The sequence below is a fragment of the Limulus polyphemus genome, unplaced genomic scaffold, assembly GCF_000517525.1.
Source record: "Limulus polyphemus unplaced genomic scaffold, Limulus_polyphemus-2.1.2 Scaffold466, whole genome shotgun sequence".
NCBI lineage: Eukaryota > Metazoa > Arthropoda > Merostomata > Xiphosura > Limulidae > Limulus > Limulus polyphemus.
The window spans coordinates 373,611-393,233 of NW_013666076.1; the positions used below are offsets into that span (position 1 = coordinate 373,611).

At 29.8% G+C, this 19,623-nt stretch overlaps 1 protein-coding gene across 7 annotated transcripts in view; it reads left to right on the plus strand.

Moving 5' to 3' along the window:
* LOC106458457 (cAMP-specific 3',5'-cyclic phosphodiesterase, isoforms N/G-like) overlaps nt 1-18,369 on the plus strand; it is a 168,629-nt gene extending 150,260 nt beyond the window's left edge. For 5 of the 7 annotated variants that reach the window (XM_013917973.2, XM_022384668.1, XM_022384670.1 and 2 more), the window contains exons 3-14: nt 1,632-1,736; nt 3,211-3,269; nt 4,069-4,181; nt 5,255-5,345; nt 6,619-6,809; nt 7,552-7,650; nt 8,352-8,513; nt 10,182-10,281; nt 11,614-11,768; nt 12,174-12,296; nt 12,678-12,860; nt 15,295-18,369. In XM_013917973.2, the coding sequence (XP_013773427.2) occupies nt 1,632-1,736; nt 3,211-3,269; nt 4,069-4,181; nt 5,255-5,345; nt 6,619-6,809; nt 7,552-7,650; nt 8,352-8,513; nt 10,182-10,281; nt 11,614-11,768; nt 12,174-12,296; nt 12,678-12,860; nt 15,295-15,609 (1,696 nt within the window). In that variant the 3' untranslated portion in view covers nt 15,610-18,369. Of the gene's footprint in view, nt 1-536; nt 727-1,631; nt 1,737-3,210; nt 3,270-4,068; nt 4,182-5,254; nt 5,346-6,618; nt 6,810-7,551; nt 7,651-8,351; nt 8,514-10,181; nt 10,282-11,613; nt 11,769-12,173; nt 12,297-12,677; nt 12,861-15,294 lie in introns of all 7 variants that reach the window. The other 2 variants (XM_022384673.1, XM_022384672.1) reach the window with 1 other exon arrangement.
* Nucleotides 18,370-19,623: the final 1,254 nt, after the last annotated feature.

Below are 19,623 nucleotides of genomic sequence, written 5' to 3' on the forward strand. Positions count from 1 at the left end.
TTTGAACCAAACTAAATAACAGTAAAAATTTTTTTGATTTACGGTATTTTCATATTTTGATGTTTTGAGCTCTTTTGTGTTTAGAACAATATATACTAATTTTTAAAGTATCAAATTGAATTTTTGTTCAATAAAAATCTTTCAAATGTGACTGTAGCTTTTTTTTTTCCCCAAAACTTTGTCTTCAAAATAAGGTTGCGTCTTATATTCCGAAAAATATGGTAACCACCCAAAAAAACAACTGATATGGGTTAGTTTGAAAAACTAGGCATAACCTCATCCCTAATAACTGTTATTCTCCTGAAATCTAAGGAAAATGTTAGGTTTCTCACAAATGATGGGTTACAAAATATATGAACCATAGCTCAGCATTAACTCCATACAGAACACTTACTTATATGCATGCAGTGGGAGTGGTAGAAAAGTTCCGGATTAAGACTTAACTGGAACAGCTTTTAAAACTTAAAAAGAGAAATCTCATTTGAAGACTCAAATTTCAAAGAAAAATCTTTTTATCAATTTTTTTATATTCCTAGTGTTGGGTACTTAAGTTTTTCTGGTAGATCAGATTTTGTGGTCCAGAAAACATACATATTGATGGTTTAAGATGGCTGATGCTCCAAAGGAAGAAGGAAAGATCCCTCGAACATATAGTACTGGGATTCTGAGAGTCAAGCATCGCTATTCCTTTTGGGAAAAATTACTCCAAATACCTGGTGGTATAGGGTATGTTGACTTCAAGTCATAGTCTAACAGTTTCTTTACTAATCATTTGAAAGTATATACTAAATACTTTGTTTATTTATTTACTAATTGCTTCAGATCTTGTATATTGTTACCATGCACGTAGAGATTAGAACATAACATTAAAATTTTCGAACATTACCATTATCATTTTAAGATATAGTTCTAACATTTTATCTGACTTTTTCGTCTAGTTTATTCCTGCCAACATTTAATTGCACAATTCTTTGATCGAGAAAAAAGTATCAAACCTTGGAATCTCGTCATGGCATTTGGCGATTAGTGTGAGATATGCAATGTAATCAACTTATAGATTGTCAACTCGGTATTCTCATTCCTTGAAAACATATTTATTTCGAAAACATTTATTTTGAATTAGTTTCAACATAAGAATTAGTTTCTCTGTGGTTGTTTCTGGGACAAATCACTTCAAACTAACAATTATTATGTTTTTAGTGCTATACTAAAATTAAAGAGTTTATTTTTTAAACATTTATTTCAGGTTTTTTAAAATTTAGTTCATAGTGTTAATTATTAATTTGTTTATAACTGTTGTAGTGTTTTATTCTACAGGGAAATACTTGTGTACAACAATAAAAGTTGCATAGTTTTAATTTCGAAGAAAAGTTTCCAAAGTTCTTTAAAGAAAGTCCTTGAATTATCAGTTGATCCAGAAGCTTCAACTAATACCTTGTTCTACCCTAAAGCAGTATAATTATAATTATTGAGATGACAACATAGAATAGTTTTTTAGAATTAAAATAATGTAGTTTTATGGCAAAGTAATCAAATATATTTTCAAGCTTGAAATTTAACTGGTTGGTGTTAGTACTTTGCAATGTGAAATGTTATTTTCAAGATTTCATTGTTTTACTTTTTTTTTATAGACATGGAGATCAAGATCTAATAGTAACACCATTTGCTCAAATTCTTCAAAGTTTAAGAAATGTACGGAATAACTACATTACTCTTGCCAAGGTGCCAGCATACAAGTAAGTATTTTATAAATGGTGTTTAGTTTTATTATTTTCTGACTTGCCAAAAACTATCACAATACATGAAGAAGAAACTTTTAGAAAAATCAAATGGAAAGAAAATTTACCTAAATTTATTATTTCTATAGTAATACATTTAAGATAAAAATATTATATGCTCTATGATAAAAAACAAGATGATACAATCCGTTAGAAGATGAATATGGGAGTCAAGTTTTAGTTTCAAAGAAATGAAAGTAATTTTAGCAACTACAATTTTTGTAGCAACAAAAGTTACAATTTCTATCAAGAGGTTCTCTTTAATCATGGTTTACATTATTTTAAACTTCACCCAAGAAAATGTTTTCCTGTTTGTATGTCCATGACAGGCTTTGTGGGGAAGTTAACCCCAAATAAATTTAACATTAAATGTTAATATTCATTTACCATGAGGATCACATATATATAACAAAAAGAAAAAGACATATTCACAAATACAGACATTGATATACTCCTCTTGATATTTGGACATACAGATACCTGTCCAATCTTATACGGCATGACACACACAGTGTATATTGTGACACAAACCTAGACTTTTGTAAATTTTATTATATATGTTTATTTCATTTAGAGCTACTGCAGTAATGTGCACTATATTAACCAAGTTATTGCTTCACATTTTTGATTTCTAAAATTGTAATGAAAGGACTAAAAAACAAGGTAGAGTTATATTGTATGTGGTATAAAATAGGTTATTTGTATGTTTTATTAAAAAAGCTTTGTAGACTTGAAATGCTTAGTTTCAGTCTTTGGATTATGTATGGGACAGAATGTTATCTTTTTGCTGTTTACTGAAATTGTAACTTGAAATATATTGATATTTCACTCATGTTATTTGTAATTTACCTGTATTTCTTTGGAGTACTAACATATTGAACATACTTGAGTCATAGATGTGTTATTATGTTGTAATAGGATAAAAATAATTTGAATCTTATCATTCTTTATTGCCAGTTAGGCAAGCCAACTGAGTCACAACAGTGTTTTATATATGTGTGTGTTTATGTCATATTTGGGGATTTTATGTACTTCTCATAAAACAAAAGAAACTAAACGTGTAACTTTGGTAAGAAATACTTTGCATCATAGCTCAATTGTTGTTTATATAAAACAGGTACTAGTGTCATGAACCTGAACTTTGACCTTAAAACTTAATTATTATTGATTGGATGTATGATTTAATGTAGCTCTTAATTAATAAAAATGATTGTCTAGATCTTAACTTTTAATTTACATTACTCAAACCTTACAATGTGTTAGGTGGTTTAGTTTCACTATTATATGATAACCAACATATTTTAATAAAATATTTACATTTAGTTAACAGGAGTGAAAACAAGACTTTTAATGGTTGTAGACAACATGGACTCATCATTCACTGAATGCTTTTTTTTTATAGCAGTATTGGTTTAATTTTTCTTCTGTGTAGATCAAGAAGATCTTCACCAAGTAATAACACTTCTTCAGTGTCAAGCAAACAACTTACAGGTTAGTAATAGCCTGAGATACTAAGTGTTTGTTTATCACATACTTAAGTGCTACAGAGGCCAAAACAAACAGAAACACACAAAGCACAAAATACTGAGTCTTATAATATAATTCCTACATCTCCAGCTCTTGACATTGGAGGCATTTTAACATTTGTATTTTTTTACAAAGCTGTTTACTTTGTTTTCAATCAGTACACTGTTTTATTCTGCAAATGTACACAATAAACTTAACCATGTTTTTTGCTATCATTTTGTGAGTGAGATGTGTAGCAAAAGGGATCTAAAACAAATGAATTAAGATAATAGCAGTTTTACTTAGTTTTTCGTTAATCTGTTTACTTATGTCATAACTAGATGATATTTTTTTAATTTTAAGAATTTTTGTTTGATACTGTTTATTAGGAATTTCCTATAATTAACTAAGTTGTAATGGAAATATTTCATTCAGGTTTGAAGTTTAGTTAATATATTTTTGTTCCATTCTTTATATTCTTACTAACTAATTTGAAAAGCACTTGTTGGATACTTTGCATAAGATAACCCCTATAACAATAAATAAGAATGTTGATGAACAGAAATAACTGGGACTAAATTCAATTGTAACCATTTTAGCTTTTACTTAAAAGTTAGTATTAAGCTGCTGACTAAAAGAATTATGAATATGTTTGTTTTATGTGTGTGGTTTCTTAACACTGTTTATAAATAAATATTTACAGTTTATTCAAAGATGGTTTCTAACTCTTAAAGTAAGTATATGTTAAAAAATGTTGTCAGGGATTTTTTTTTGTTTCCAACAGAAGATCAACATGGCAAGTTAGCAATGGAAACTCTTGAGGAGCTTGACTGGTGTCTTGACCAGCTGGAAACTATACAGGCACACAGATCTGTGGGAGATATGGCTTCTAGTAAGGTATGCGTATCATTTGTGCATTGTACATTTTCATTTCATATATAAGCAATACATGCACACACATATCTTCAATATTAGTAAGGAAGAGACTGGTGGTTATTAACACTTCATTTCTTGATATCTTCAATATTAGTAAGGAAGAGAATGGTGGTTATTAACACTTCATTTCTTGATATCTTCAATATTAGTAAGGAAGAGAATGGTGGTTATTAACACTTCATTTCTTGATATCTTCAATATTAGTAAGGAAGAGACTGATGGTTATTAACACTTCATTTCTTGATATCTTCAATATTAGTAAGGAAGAGAATGGTGGTTATTAACACTTCACTTCTTGATGTCTTCAATATTAGTAAGGAAGAGAATGGTGGTTATTAACACTTCACTTCTTGATATCTTCAATATTAGTAAGGAAGAGAATGGTGGTTATTAACACTTCACTTCTTGATGTCTTCAATATTAGTAAGGAAGAGAATGGTGGAAGACATCAAGAAATGAAGTGTTAATAAAAGAATCAAGAAATGAAGTGTTAATAACCATCAGTCTCTTCCTTACTAATATTGAAGATATCAAGAAATGAAGTGTTAATAACCATCAGTCTCTTCCTTACTAATATTGGAAATGAAGTATTAATAACCATCAGTCTCTTCCTTACTAATATTGAAGATATCAAGAAATGAAGTGTTAATAACCATCAGTCTCTTCCTTACTAATATTGTTTATATCTTGGAAGTTATTATTTAGAGACTGGTAGTTATTAAAATTTAGTTTCTTACTATTTTAATGGTTAATTGGTTAGAAACTGGTTAATAGTTATTAATATGTTGTTTTCTTTTATCTCGGTGGTTAGTTAAAGACTTATTATTATTGGTAATTGGTTCTGTGGGATTTTTAAGGTTAGTTACATTCAATAATCTTTACTTATCTACTAAACAGTATTTTAGCATTGTCAGATTAAAGTTTTAAAATGAGTGTTGTTTGTACACCTTTACAAACTGTATTTAACATATTTTGCTGCTTATTAGTGTTTAGTTAAAAATTGTTTTTTAAACTTCCTTTTATTTTGTTTTTAGTTTAAGAGAATGTTAAACAAAGAACTCAGCCATTTCTCAGAATCTAAATCAGGAAGTCAGATCTCAGAATACATCTTCAGCACATTTTTGGGTAAGTTTAACATTATTTCCCAGAACCAGTTATTCATTAAATTATTTGAAAAGTATTTATTATTCCAACATACTGGAGCATACTTCCTTATATCAAGTTTCATTATTAGACCTCATAACCTGGTCATTTCATTGTGTTTTATCAAAATGTAGCCTTTGGTTCCAGTGCAGATTATGCAGCCAAATCTCTCCGAGTGTTTTTTATTTTTACTTTAGGTATATAGTTTTCATTTGATACTCTAGAAGCATAATATGAAAAGTAATTACATATCATTAGAATACTTTTTGAAATAATTTTAATAACAAAATCTGATCAAAGTTTTCTGCAATTGCTATGTGCACATTCTAAAAATAGCTATCATTATGATATGATCATAACTTTCTATATGATATGTCCATTCTCATTATTAATTAAAACACCCTCTGTACAGTGTATCAAAACAAGCATTACAAAGTGCATTTGTGGATAGGCTGTGATACATACATACGAATAATTTAACTTAAACTTGTATATTTGCATCGGTCAATCTCAATTACAGTTAATTGCTATTGTAATATAGAATCACATCATTAATTTAGCAATAAACCCTTATGTAAGTAGCTAGTATGTTGTAATTATCGTAATTAAAGCATAGACTATGGTTGTTGGTGTCCTTTCAGAATGAACTAACAAAAATTCAATATTAATATAGGATTTTCTGTCGTGTTAGATTCTGTAAGTCACAACAATCATTAGCTCATTTTTCATTAAAGTGAAATAAAAGTCATAAAATTAAGATAAAAGTTTTACTCATTTATGTTTAAATTTTTGGTCTAAATGAACGACATATGTTTTATTCCTTTACATTTTTGGTCTAAATGAACTACATATTTTTTATTCCTTTACATTTTTGGTCTAAATGAACTACACATGTTTTATTCCTTTACATTTTTGGTCTAAATTTTTGGTTTTATTGATAAACGTTTCTAAGATTGTTGTAGATGCAGAGTAAATTTTTAATTTTCTCTCTAAAGTAGCATTAGTGTCCAGGATTAATCAGTTTTTATCATCTAATTATATAAACATACTTTAATGTACACTTTGTATGCTTATGGTATACTGAAAGCAATGTAATAGCAGCTTGTAGTATCTACTGCAGTAAAATTAGATTATGTTGGTATAATTTGACTTTGTTTTTATCTTATTAAATTAGATGATTTTATAGCAAATCACAAAATGATAATTTTGTTTTTTAGGCTTGTAATTAATTTAAACAATTTTGGTACATTTTCAGATAAACAACAAGACATTGATATTCCAACAAAACAGATTGAGGATGGATATCACAATCACCGGCCCCAGCACAAAGCAGGACATGCTATGTCTCAGATTTCTGGGATTAAGAAACATTTATGTCACACAAATAGTATTACAAAGCTACCAAAATATGGGGTAGATACTCGACATGAAGAGGAACTTGGGAAGGTAATAAATGCCTGTGTATTAATATATTAAGTAATGTGAAAACTCATGTAGCTCAGAAGAATTTTGGAAAATGCAATTAAGAAGCATCAAACAGAGAAACAGTTTATAATAGTTAAGACACGACAGCACACAAGTTGAAAGAGTTAGAAAAAATATGTCTAAATATGTTAGCATGGACAAGATAAAAGATAAGTTTGTGTTCAGCCAAGTAGGTTCTTATATGAAAGGTACTTCCATAAAATGTACCACTATAGTGTTAAGTTAATTTTGAGTTACAAATGTACCACTGCAATCTTAAAATTTGTAAGTGGAAAGTAACATTTTTTTTTAAATATTCTGTTGGGAACAGAAGCCAGTTTGTTCTAAAAGACTTTTTTGGGTAAGTGTTCTAACCGGTCTTTTCCGATGAGCTGCCACTGATTTGATATATTTGTTTGCAGATTTAAATATGAAGATTTAAACAAAAAGTCCACTATTTTCAATACTAATAAAAGAAACATTTCAAAATAAGAAACCTGATAAGCCAAGCACTTTTAGCAGATAGGCCTTCTCTTTTCTATAATAAAGAATGAAGACCTATGCTGCTAAGGTTGTGGGGTGTGTTATTTTCTGATTCGTCTAATTTTTGATCTTTTACAGTATTTAGTGTTACGAAAATAAGAGAAATATCTGATATTTAAGTTAAATTCTATCTCTCGTAATGTTTGTAGATATAACAACTTCTTGTTTTCTTTTTTAACAGCTTTTAAAAGACATAGATAAATGGGGAATAGACATTTTCAGGATTACAGAATGTTCTAACCATCGCCCCCTTACTGCAATGATGTACACAGTCTTTAGAGTGAGTCTCCTGTTGTAAAGTATTTGCTGTGTTTTCTAATTAAATGTCTGTTTCTGATATACCCTTCTTACCTTTAAAGAATGAATAAATCATTAAAGATTTATGTGGTTTTTAGTTTTCAGTCAGCAGTTAACGTAATTACAGATGAATGAACTTCAAAAGAAAGCTGTGAATCAGGTAAATTCAAGAATTATGAACATGATATTTTAAACAAAAAATCAAATATTTTCAATACTAATAACAGAAACATTTCAAAATAAGAAACTTGATAAGCCAAGCACTTTTGGGAGATAGACCTTCCCTTTTTAATGAAGAACAAAAGCCTACGTTGCTGAGGTTGTTGAATTTATTTTCTAATTCATCTAATTTTTGAGCTCGTACAATTTTTTAGTATCATGAAAATAACATAAATATGTGGTATTGAAGTTAAATTCTGTTTTCCATAATGTTCATAGACCTTCACTCAGTACAATTTTAATATTTAAATAGTATCAGATTGGTTGTAGTTTGTTTATTGGTTGTTAATTTTGATAAAAACAGTTTCAACCAATCTGATTAATATTTCGTTGTTGATTATATATTTTATTTGAAAACTATTTTAGAATCTTCATATGATTCACATACCTCTGTAACTAATAATTCTGTCATTTTATAAAAGTTTTTAAGAAAGAGCATGAGTTTGATTTTTTTCTTCCTTGAAGGAAAGAGACTTGCTAAACACCTTCAAGATTCCAGCAAAAACTTTTATAAATTTCCTTCTGACTCTGGAAGATCATTACCTTAAAATCCCATATCATAACAGTATCCATGCAGCTGATGTAACCCAATCAGTTAACGTCCTGCTGCTCTCTCCTGCATTTGATGTAAGTAATAACATTGTCTTTCTTTCTCTGATACTTAAACAGAAGTTAATTTTTTTTATTTTAAACTATTCTTGTATGATTAACTAAAATGAATGAACAGTTTTCTTAACATTCCTGTTATTTATATATATTTTATATAAAAAAATATATTTTTGAACTTATTTTAATAAGAGTTTGCAGTAAATTCTAATATTTAACATAAAAGAGTGAAAGCTATCTAAAGAAAAAAGATTTTATCAACTCAAGGCTGTTTCAGTTTGTTTGACATTGCATCAGACCACATTGAGCTGAAACACAACAGATGCACCTAAATCATGAAAATAATAGGAGAGTCAATGAATATTTGAATACTTTAATTAGTAATATGTTCAAAAAAACCTGGTACCATATGGTACTGTCTTGTAAGATATGACATCATATGGTGCTATCATGCAAGATCTGGTACTGTAATGCAAAATTTGGCATTATATGATGTTCTCATGCAATATCTAGCATCATGCGAAGCTCTTGTTTGTGATCTGGCATCATATAGAGCTCTTGTATGAGATGTGGCATTATGTGGTGCTCTTGTATGTGATCTGGCATCATGTGGAGCTCTTGTATGTGATCTGGCATCATGTGGTGCTCTTATATGAGATGTGGCATTATGTGGTGCTCTTGTATAAAATCTGGCATCATGTGTGCTCTTGTATAAGATCTGGCATCATATGGTGCTATCAAACAAGGTCTGGCATCATATGGTGTTATCTTACAAGAACAGGTTTAAGAAAAAAGGTACATCTAGATTCTACTTAAATCACTTCGTTTACTTAAAATTAAGCCATGTAACCTAAAATCTTGACTTTTAATGGCATCAGAATACAAATATGTAGAACAGCATCTTCTCTCTTATTCATATACATCTCAAGGATGTTGTACTACATGTATGAAATTCAGTATTGTACCTTCATTTGGTTTCAAATTAAACTGATGTAACTGTAAGATTACAAAAAGTAAATTTGGGCTTGGGATGCCAAAATATCAAAGTTAATAACACAAGAAAAGGACTATTATTTCTAATTGACCATTCTGTAATCAAAAGATTATGAAAACTTTTTGTCAACTAAACATAATTTTCACATTACTATGTAATATTTCACTTTGTTAATTAACAGCTCCTAAGTAACTTTTTTGTTTGTAAAACCAGTAATGATTGTAATAAGAATCAGTAGATATGTGTAAGTTTGACATCTCTGTTCCATGTTTGTTTCTGACTTTTTTTTTTACTTTTTCTCAAGTATCTGTTTCATTATTTACAGTCTGTCTTTACTGACTTGGAAATTTCATTATTTACAGTCTGTCTTTACTGACTTGGAAATTTCATTATTTACAGTCTGTCTTTACTGACTTGGAAATTTCATTATTTACAGTCTGTCTTTACTGACTTGGAAATTTCATTGTTTACAGTCTGTCTTTACTGACTTGGAAATTTCATTGTTTACAGTCTGTCTTTACTGACTTGGAAACTTCATTATTTACAGTCTGTCTTTACTGACTTGGAAACTTCATTGTTTACAGTCTGTTTTTACTGACTTGGAAATTTCATTGTTTACAGTCTGTCTTTACTGACTTGGAAATTTCATTATTTACAGTCTTTCTTTACTGACTTGGAAATTTCATTATTTACAGTCTGTCTTTACTGACTTGGAAATTCTTGCTGCATTGTTTGCTGCTGCAATTCATGATGTGGATCATCCTGGAATGACCAATCAGTATCTGGTCAACACTAGTAAGTTATTGAGGATGTTTTGAGTTCAACATCTATTTAATGATGAAAATTTTATTTCTAGGTTTTTATCTTATAGCAGTTTAAGTTAGTTTGTTTTTGACCAGTATATTTTCAAAATTTTTAATCTGTTGAGCAGAAGTTTTTTCATGTTTGGTTTGATTACTTTAATTAGTTATTAGGCCTATTATATTTTAGAATTCTGTAATTAAGGAGAACAGCATTAAGATAATTATTACTTCTTTTGTTTTATTAATTAAAGGAGGGAAAATGAAAATCACAGAAAATATTTCATATATATATTTGAGAATTTCCCAAAAGTTATTTTCAATTGCTTGATATTTCAATGTATTGTTTATAACCTCTCCTTCTAACATTGTGCTGTCTGCCAAAGTACACATACTGGCTGTATTACAAAGGCTTTAAAATGAAATAAATTCAATCAATAACATTTTCTAACTGTTTCTATTTTAACTATTTCAGCTGATAATTCTGTACCACTTGTAGTTTAATTCATGATTGTTTGAATATTCGTATTCTACCTAAAGTTATTAGGTTTTTTGTTTAGTTTGAACTTAACAATGTTTAATTACATTTTATGTCTTAAAAGCATATTCACTTTGTGGTAAAGATGCAATAAAGTTGTTGAAATAATGGCTTTTTAGGTGTATGATCTTTGGTGGTTTTTTTGGGTAGAATTTTGGTTTAAGGTTACAAATTATTCCAGGTAAGACTAACTACGTGTTAATTTTAGCGTGTTGTTCTATTTTTCAAAACATTTATTAGCTCTCTGCCTATGAGTTGACAGCAGTAAAAAAGATGGGTGTCACATTGCTCATATGGATACTTAGTTCAGTCATACTGACTTACTTGGTTCACATAGGATTAGGATCAAACTTATAAGATAGTTCTTTACTGTTTTAATGTTAACTTGAAACTCTGAAGCTGTAGTAAATATAATTCTTGGAAATATCTAATAATAAAATTTTATCAACAATTGTAAATTTTCTGAAGGAGCTGTTATGATTTAACCAAGTTTTGTATCATTAATTTTGGATGTGAATTGTTTGTGTTTCTATATGTACAAAGTAATTTGAGATATTACCAGTAATAACATTAGTTTATAACAACAATTTTATTTTTAACACATACTTTAACCATAAAATGTGCTTTACTAGTGACTCAAGCCTAAGAAAAGCTTTCTGAGTTTTATAAACAGTCATATATACATATATATAATGCTGTTGTTTTTTTCTTGAAACATTATTTGATTTTCTTTTTAAGTGTCTGAATTTACTATTAATGTACCACAAAAGTGCTCGTTTTCTTTTCCAGTGTCTGAGCTAGCAATAATGTACAATGATGAATCTGTTTTGGAGAACCACTCTTTAGCTGTTGCCTATAAACTTTTACAAGATGAAAATTGTAACATTTTTGGTAGTCTAAACAAAAAACAAGGACAGACACTCAGAAAGATAGCAATAGACATGGTAAGTTATCTTTAAATTTTTGTCTTATAAAAAAAAACATTCATACAATGCTGCATTTTGAGGGTACTCAAACAGGAATCTTTTAAATAAAAAGGCATTGAGGTTTTGGTATTATATGCATATCATATATGTTTAAATGTTTTACCAGTTGTCAAAAGCACTCAATAGAATTTCCCAATAACAGTTTGGAAAGCTTTTTGAACAAATTTTTGAATCACTCATTCCTGCTACTTTTGGATGGTGTCTTAAAATGATCTTGATAGAAATTTTTATAAATATTTAGTGACTTTTCAATAATCTTTGCTATATTGTTATGCTAATCTTAAATTCTATTTCTCTTATTTTTGATAAAGTATATTTCTATCATATTTCTTTAAATTTAATTCACAGCTTAAAAACTTTCAGGTTCTGGCCACTGATATGTCCAAGCACATGAATCTCCTTGCTGATTTAAAGACAATGGTAGAAACAAAGAAAGTTTCTGGAACTGGTGTAGTTCTTCTAAACAACTACACCGAAAGGATTCAAGTAAGTTAAACTGCCTTACCAACTTTCTTCAAGGGCTTCATCTTAATCTTTCCCTACAGTTTTTGGTACATTAAATAACTTACTGACTTTCCATAGGTGCTTCAGAATTGATGCTCCTTAATCCTTATCTAAATTTTTAAGACATTAAACTGTCTTACCAACTTTCGTCAAGGGCTTCATAGTTGATTTTCCTTCATTTATACGTTATTTGTTTAACATCTTTCATTATAGTACACTAACCCTTTAATCTTCATCTGTTAAAAGATGCAATACAATTTTTATCACAAGCCTTTTTCATTCTTACAATGTGATCTCTGTTTTTTATGTCTAGAATAAGTATTTTGGTTCTGTAAACTTATGGTTACTGTGGGATCTATGCAGGTCCTTCAGAACATGATTCATTGTTCAGATCTCAGCAGTCCAACAAAACCTTTAGAGATGTACAAGAAGTGGGTGGACCTTCTTATGGAAGAGTTCTATCAACAAGGAGACAAAGAAAGAGAACAAGGCCTTGACATCAGCCCCATGTGTGACAGACACAATGCTACTGTTGAGAAGTCTCAGGTAAGCACTGGATGTCTACATGAAATTATGAAGAAGCTCATTTCTGAATCTTGATTGAGTGTTGTTGTTTTCACCTTATATGATATTTTGAAAAAGTAAAGAGAGGTATTTATTTTATTTGCTATCAGGTAATAAAGAAATTCAAATTCACATATTCTTATACTCTGAGGCTTGTCTTTATAATTGTTCTGTTAAAACTTACAGCTGACAGGTTAGCTTTTCCCAATAATTACACTCCTATGCAAAAGATATTCTATAAATTATGCACTATGAAATATTTTATAATTATGTGTGCATCCTCTGGAGTACAAAACATATACAATGATTTTAACTATGCAACAAGTAGGCAGATAGTAGTAATGTTACACCTGTAAAAAACATTATTATGGATAGCAGATTATTCACTTAAAATACATTTAAATGAATATATTAGAAATTCTTTAATGTAAGTATGTTACATTTAACCCCAAAATTGTATTTTTTCATATATTATAGTAAAATAAAGTATGGAAAATAAATGTCAAAGCGTATTGTTGTAGGAACACATCCTTTAACATGTTAAATCTTTTTATGAACATGTGAAAAGAAATTAGAACTAAAGATTAGGAGCAGGTATGTCCTACATCTAAAAAACTACCATTCACTGTTTGCTTTCAGTTAAGGAAAGATGGTTGCTCTTAATAAATCAGAAAAAGCAGTAGAATAAGAACTAGTTAAAACAGAGAAGTTAAGGTGATAAATAAAACTTATCTTCTAAAAGCTGGCATTACATCCCTCACAATAGTTATTTACTTGTACAAATTATATCCTGAAACCAGGTCAATATGCATCACTCATTAAAGAAAAAAGAACTGTAATTTAAAACCCCTAATTAATAGAATGTAGGACATCTCTCATCCTTTTTCCTTCAAGTGCATGCTCAGTTTTATAAACAATTTTAAAGTCACAGTGGCAAGGCTGAGAAAGTTATTGTTCACATGAGACACCTGGAATATGTTTTTGAAATAATCTTTATGAAACATATGGAATATGTTTTTGAAATGATCCTTATGAGACATATGGAATATGTTTTTGAAATGATCCTTATGAGACATATGGAATATGTTTTTGAAATGATCCTTATGAGACATATGGAATATGTTTTTGAAATGATCCTTATGAGACATATGGAATATGTTTTTGAAATGATCCTTATGAGACATATGGAATATGTTTTTGAAATGATCCTTTGCAGTTGATTGGGGATTGTTGAACAGGTTTTTTATTTTTTAGTTACTTCAGGGCTTGTGCCTGTGGCATTAAGTAACCACACGTGCAATCTAACACACAGTGTTGGTCACTGCATGATATATGCATGCCCCATGCTTGGTATTTGCTGGCACATAAAAATACAGCTAATAAAAAGAAAAAAATGTCTCGTACATTAATTTACTATAATCCTGCCTAAAAGAATTTCAAGTGCCACGGCTATTGAGGATTCCCTCTTGTTATTTCTTATTCAGGAGTATGTGTAGTAACAATGTAGTTATTAACATTCTGATTATTCAAACTAATTAGATCATGGGTGTATCTATTCACAAAAAATATAGATAAAAGTTACCAGTGTAAGAAGAATATTCTGCACCAACAAGTTTTTTTTGTAAATCTGTTATTAAAAGCAATAAAGTTATAAATATGAAAGCTGATATATAAAAGTTTATTGGGAAGAGTTTTGAAGTGTGGAATTTTACTAGGAACATTATAAAATAAATAACTTCTCTAACTTGATAATTCAAAAGTTTTGCTATATAGACTAGCTTGTGGATAGAGTTTAAATCTGACTAACAGTGTATTCCTCTGTCTTCCATAGATCTTCTTTCTGCTTAAACACACACTATAGTTTGAATGTTAGTTTTGTTTGTCTACTTGCTATTACACTATGTTTAATTTACAATGTGGGATTAGCATAACTGTTGTATTTAATTTTGTCATAAATTTGTGTGCATATATTTATGAAAAGTTTGTAGTTTTTGACGTGGAAGTTGTTTGGTTTGTGTATTAATAATTTATTCAGGTCCTGACAAAGGCCTTAGTACATAGATTAAAATGTCTTCCATCCTAATAACCTAGGTAAATGTCTACAGATAGAAACTTCTACCTTTTTGTGTCTATGTTGACTATAATTTAGATAAAGATATTAGATAAGGAAGATTCTATTTAGTTTTATTGAAAGCTACAGAAGTTATTTAAGCAATTTATCTGTTAACTTACATGAGCAAAAAGAAAACAAGTATTTTCTTCAATTTAATTGAAAGTAGGAAAACTGGGAGTTTATTTTTCTGAACAAACAACTATATGATACTGTAGTGTCCATTATTAGGTCTGTTCTTTTAAGCATATTTAGCTGTGTTTTCCATTTACTCTTCTCAGTGGAGTTGATTTGTTTGTTTTACAGGTTGGGTTTATTGACTACATTGTTCATCCACTGTGGGAAACATGGGCCGATCTTGTTCATCCCGATGCTCAGGATATCCTAGATACACTAGAAGAGAACAGGGACTGGTACCAAAGCATGATCCCTGCCAGCCCCACCACCAGTACTTCTGATCTCAGCCATGATCAACGATCTGGTGGAGAATGCTCAGGCAATAGTACAAACCCACCATCAAGATTTCATAAGTCATCAGATAAAATCAAATTTCAGATTACCCTAGAAGAACCAGAGGAAGAAGACTTGGAGGAAGAGAAGTTTAATAAAGGAGAGACCTAGTAGATTTCTAGACTATAATGAACTAAAGGAAAGTGAACCTTTGTGATATGGAGTAGCTGTCTATAAGATGAAACTTTCTGGTTTAGTGTACAAAATGAAACTGTCTGGTATAGTATAGAAAAAGATTTTTGGAGTTATTTTGTGACAGTGAGCTCAGAACTGCCATGATGACATCAAGAAAATGTCCCTCAAGATATTCAGCACGTGGAAGAAGGAAAAAGCTGATGATATAATCTAGTCCTTTGTCTGTATTACTGAATAAATAATACTCAGCTTGTCAGTGCTGAACTACAACTTATTGTGTGCATTAAAAATATGTATGTTTGTTAAATTTTTTGACAGTATTTACCACCCCATCTCCTTTTCTTATTGTCAGGTTTAAAAGGCTGGTGTATAGATTTTATTATTAATACACTTGTTAATATTTAATGTAATTCTGAATAATTTGCTGTTTAAAGTAACATACCAGTTGATGATATTTGAAAAAGTTTGATTAGTTTTTTTTTCAGTATTTGAGTTCTTGCAAACACTTAGACCAGGAATGTTCAAGATTTGTTTTAATGCTTATTATTAAATAAAAAAGTAGTTTTGTAGCTAAAAGTAATCAATTTGCAAATTCAATAAATAATAAGAAAACTATGTGTTAATAAAACCAAAAACTCCTACTGCAAAGTATCTTTTCTCCAAAACAGTCTTTCACAAACATTTTTCTGGTATTAATGATACATTATGTAGTTTTTAATTCATCAGTTTAATACCCAGTACTTATGAAGCTAGAAGTAAAGTTATTAATTTGAAATTATCAAAATCTAATTTGGACACTATAGTGATGTAGCATAAAACTTTTTCAGTCTAATAAAGTACTGAAGAGACATTTAATTTATGTTCAAAAGTCTAGTACTGAACCCACACTATGAATTAAATCATTGTAATGCATCTTACATTAAATACAATCTTAAAGAAATAACTATATGCCTAAAAAGAAAAAATAATTTCTTTATTGATACAGAATTCAAATTGGTACCTTCTCAGGGTTAAATTAATATTAGTAAAGAAAAGTCCAAGGTTTAATCCCTTACTGTTTAACAGTTTGTTTTTTATTTTTTTCACAAGCATTTTTTTAATAATGTGAATCTGCCATTTGGGAGTTATAGAATGAAATTTCTGCGTTTTATGAGATTTATATGTATAGAATGTGAAAAAGTTAGAACAGAGTATGTATATATATGTATAGAGAGAGATTAAACCTTTGTGAATGATGTGTGAACACATATTTTGTCCTAAGAAACATGTAAGAATGAGGGTAAAATATCGCTTTCTGAAACAAAACATGAAAAAGAATAGGTTCATAGATAACAGCAAGTTTGGTAGAGTAAATTTTTGTAGTACACTTCAGATAACTCCCTGCCTAAAATAATTCAGTAGTAGAACCATATTCCGAGTATCTCTTTCACGATCTTTTTCGCTCTCTACATATATATAAATATGTGTGTGTGTGTATAAATGGTTTTCACAAACACTGAGCAAAAGAAATGCTATACCTGAAATTATAATGTGACTTACTGTGTTTTGATTCAAAGTTAAATTATTAACTTACAATTTAATACGTTGTCATGGTGAGCTTATAGTGATTTTATTAACTTCTTGTCTTTCGCTTTGTAGTGGTTTTTCAATGATGATATCAATGTGGATAAAAAGTCTTAACTATTTACGATCTTTGATACAGATAAATAGAAAGGTAGTGCTAGCGTATTTTACGCTGTTGACATTTAAATCTAAACTTCAGCTAAACAATAATAATATCACTGGCTGTACTGGCCAGCTTTAGTAGTTAGCTGACATTTGTAAACCAAAGTTGTTGTTACTAGGTGTATAAAAGAGTTTAAATTATTACTATGTTGAGAATTATAGTATTGGTTCTATGTTTAGTGAAGTTAGAAGTCATGTTTAGAGCTTTTTACTAAGATATGTCTTTAAAAAATGTAGAAATATATTTTCTAAATTCACTTTTAATCGTGTCAGGATTTTTACTTTTAAGACTGTGCATGTTTTGTTGTTTATTAACAGCTTTGTGTATGAATAAAATAGCTCGAGTGAATGAGAGAGTGTCTTTAAAAGAATATACGAAAGTTTTTATGAGTGATCTCAAATGAGAAGCCAAATCTAGTCTTAAGTCATTGGAATTATGTTAATTTCGTTGTGATGATTATCTGTATCTTAAGCAGGTGTATTCTAGAACTGAATTATGCACAGATAATCCCGGCTGTCAGAATATCTATTGTATCTCTTACAGCAAGAAGAATATTTAAAGTTAGTACCTTTAGAGCTACCATATATAACAACTTCATTTGCCTTGCCAGAAAATATCATACTTGCACATCTCAAGTGGATGGATTGTATAGTCATTTTGTGTTACTTTCACAAAGAAACGCCGACAAACAAGCTTCCTCGACATTGTTAGATGAGAAATATGGCATTACGCTTAAAGCTTACTTAACAACGCAACAATAGCATGTGTGATTATAAAATGTCGCTTACGTAAAGTACTGTCATTTGCTAGTGTTTCCTGTCGTAAAGGGAAGAAATGGTGTTTTGGAATATTGATTAAAGAGTTAAAAGCTTCCAGTATTACAGGATTACCTGAAATAAACGCATGCTGTTTGTCATTTTTTACAGTATCTAATGTACATTTGTATATTTATGAAACGTCAAAATAAAGACTTGTTCATACGAGTAATATGTTTTGAACTCGGAATATAATATAGAGCAGATACTGTAGTTTAATACTTTGCCTTTCCAGTTCTAAGTAAATAGACATACCAAACCACTTGAAAAATAGATCCAACATGAGTGTGAATCATTCGCCTACGAATGCAGAAAGACACATTCAGTGACTTGTCACGTTAACAAATTATTTAGATTGGAGTTAGAAAATCCACTTAGTTCATATTCATTTTGAGAATGTTGTTATAGGAAATGCGAAAGAAAAACAAATTTATGGTCAAATTCATTTAACAAGATAGGTGCTCCTTTGGTCTGAGGAGGCAAGTTTATCAGATAGGTGTTTCTGCGTTCCGTTTTTCAACCAAAAGTATTGTTCGAGATTATTGTAAAATTGGTCACCTCTTATAACATATATGTAAAAACTGTACGTCCTAAACAACTTTCGTTCGTTTTTATGTTTTAGTTTATTCTTAGTTTTTGCCTAGCAACAGTGCTTTGGCCGTTGGTAACACTGACAGTATTTGTTATCCAGTTTGTAAAACCAAGGTAGTACAGGCTTATCCTCTATATTTTTACCCAACACCAACTTACGATAATTCATATCACAAAGGGGAAGGTAATGTGTGTATAGACAGTGAGTAATTGATCTGCAGTCAGCAGTATTATTGACGTTCGTTGTTATAGCGTTTGTTTAGCGCGATTGTTGAAGTTGAGTGTATCGGTAAAGTTATATTCGGAAAGAATAAACCAGTTTTATTAAGTAAAGACTTGTGTCGTTAAAATTTCGTCGGAACGAAGTTACGGAAAGTTAATTAACAAACGGAGACGTAACAATATGGAAGTTAAATTGAAAAGTTCAGAGATTAGATAATGTTTTGTTGGGTGGGTTTTCTTTTGTGTAGAGTTGCCTAGTAACTGAAGGCATTGTATTCTGGAAGATGTAGGTAGCCTTTACTAAACTTTTCCCTTGACGTCGCCACTGTTAGGTATTCCTCCGGTTTCGTTTACACTCTTTGAGATCAAACTTTCCTCAATCCCCTAGAGATGGCGTACGATGCATCAAATCTACAGAGACCTTATTCGTTATGCATTATTTCCAATACTGATAAATATAAAGAAACCTTGTTATCACATATAAACAGTAAACTTATTAGTAATAAAAGCAGCTAACTAGCGAGTATTTTCAACTCGGCCTTTTAAAACTGCGTGTAATTGATATAAGTTGTACGTCAAACTAGAAGATTATTATAACTGGTGAATTTCTTCAATACTTTGAGTAAACATCGTACA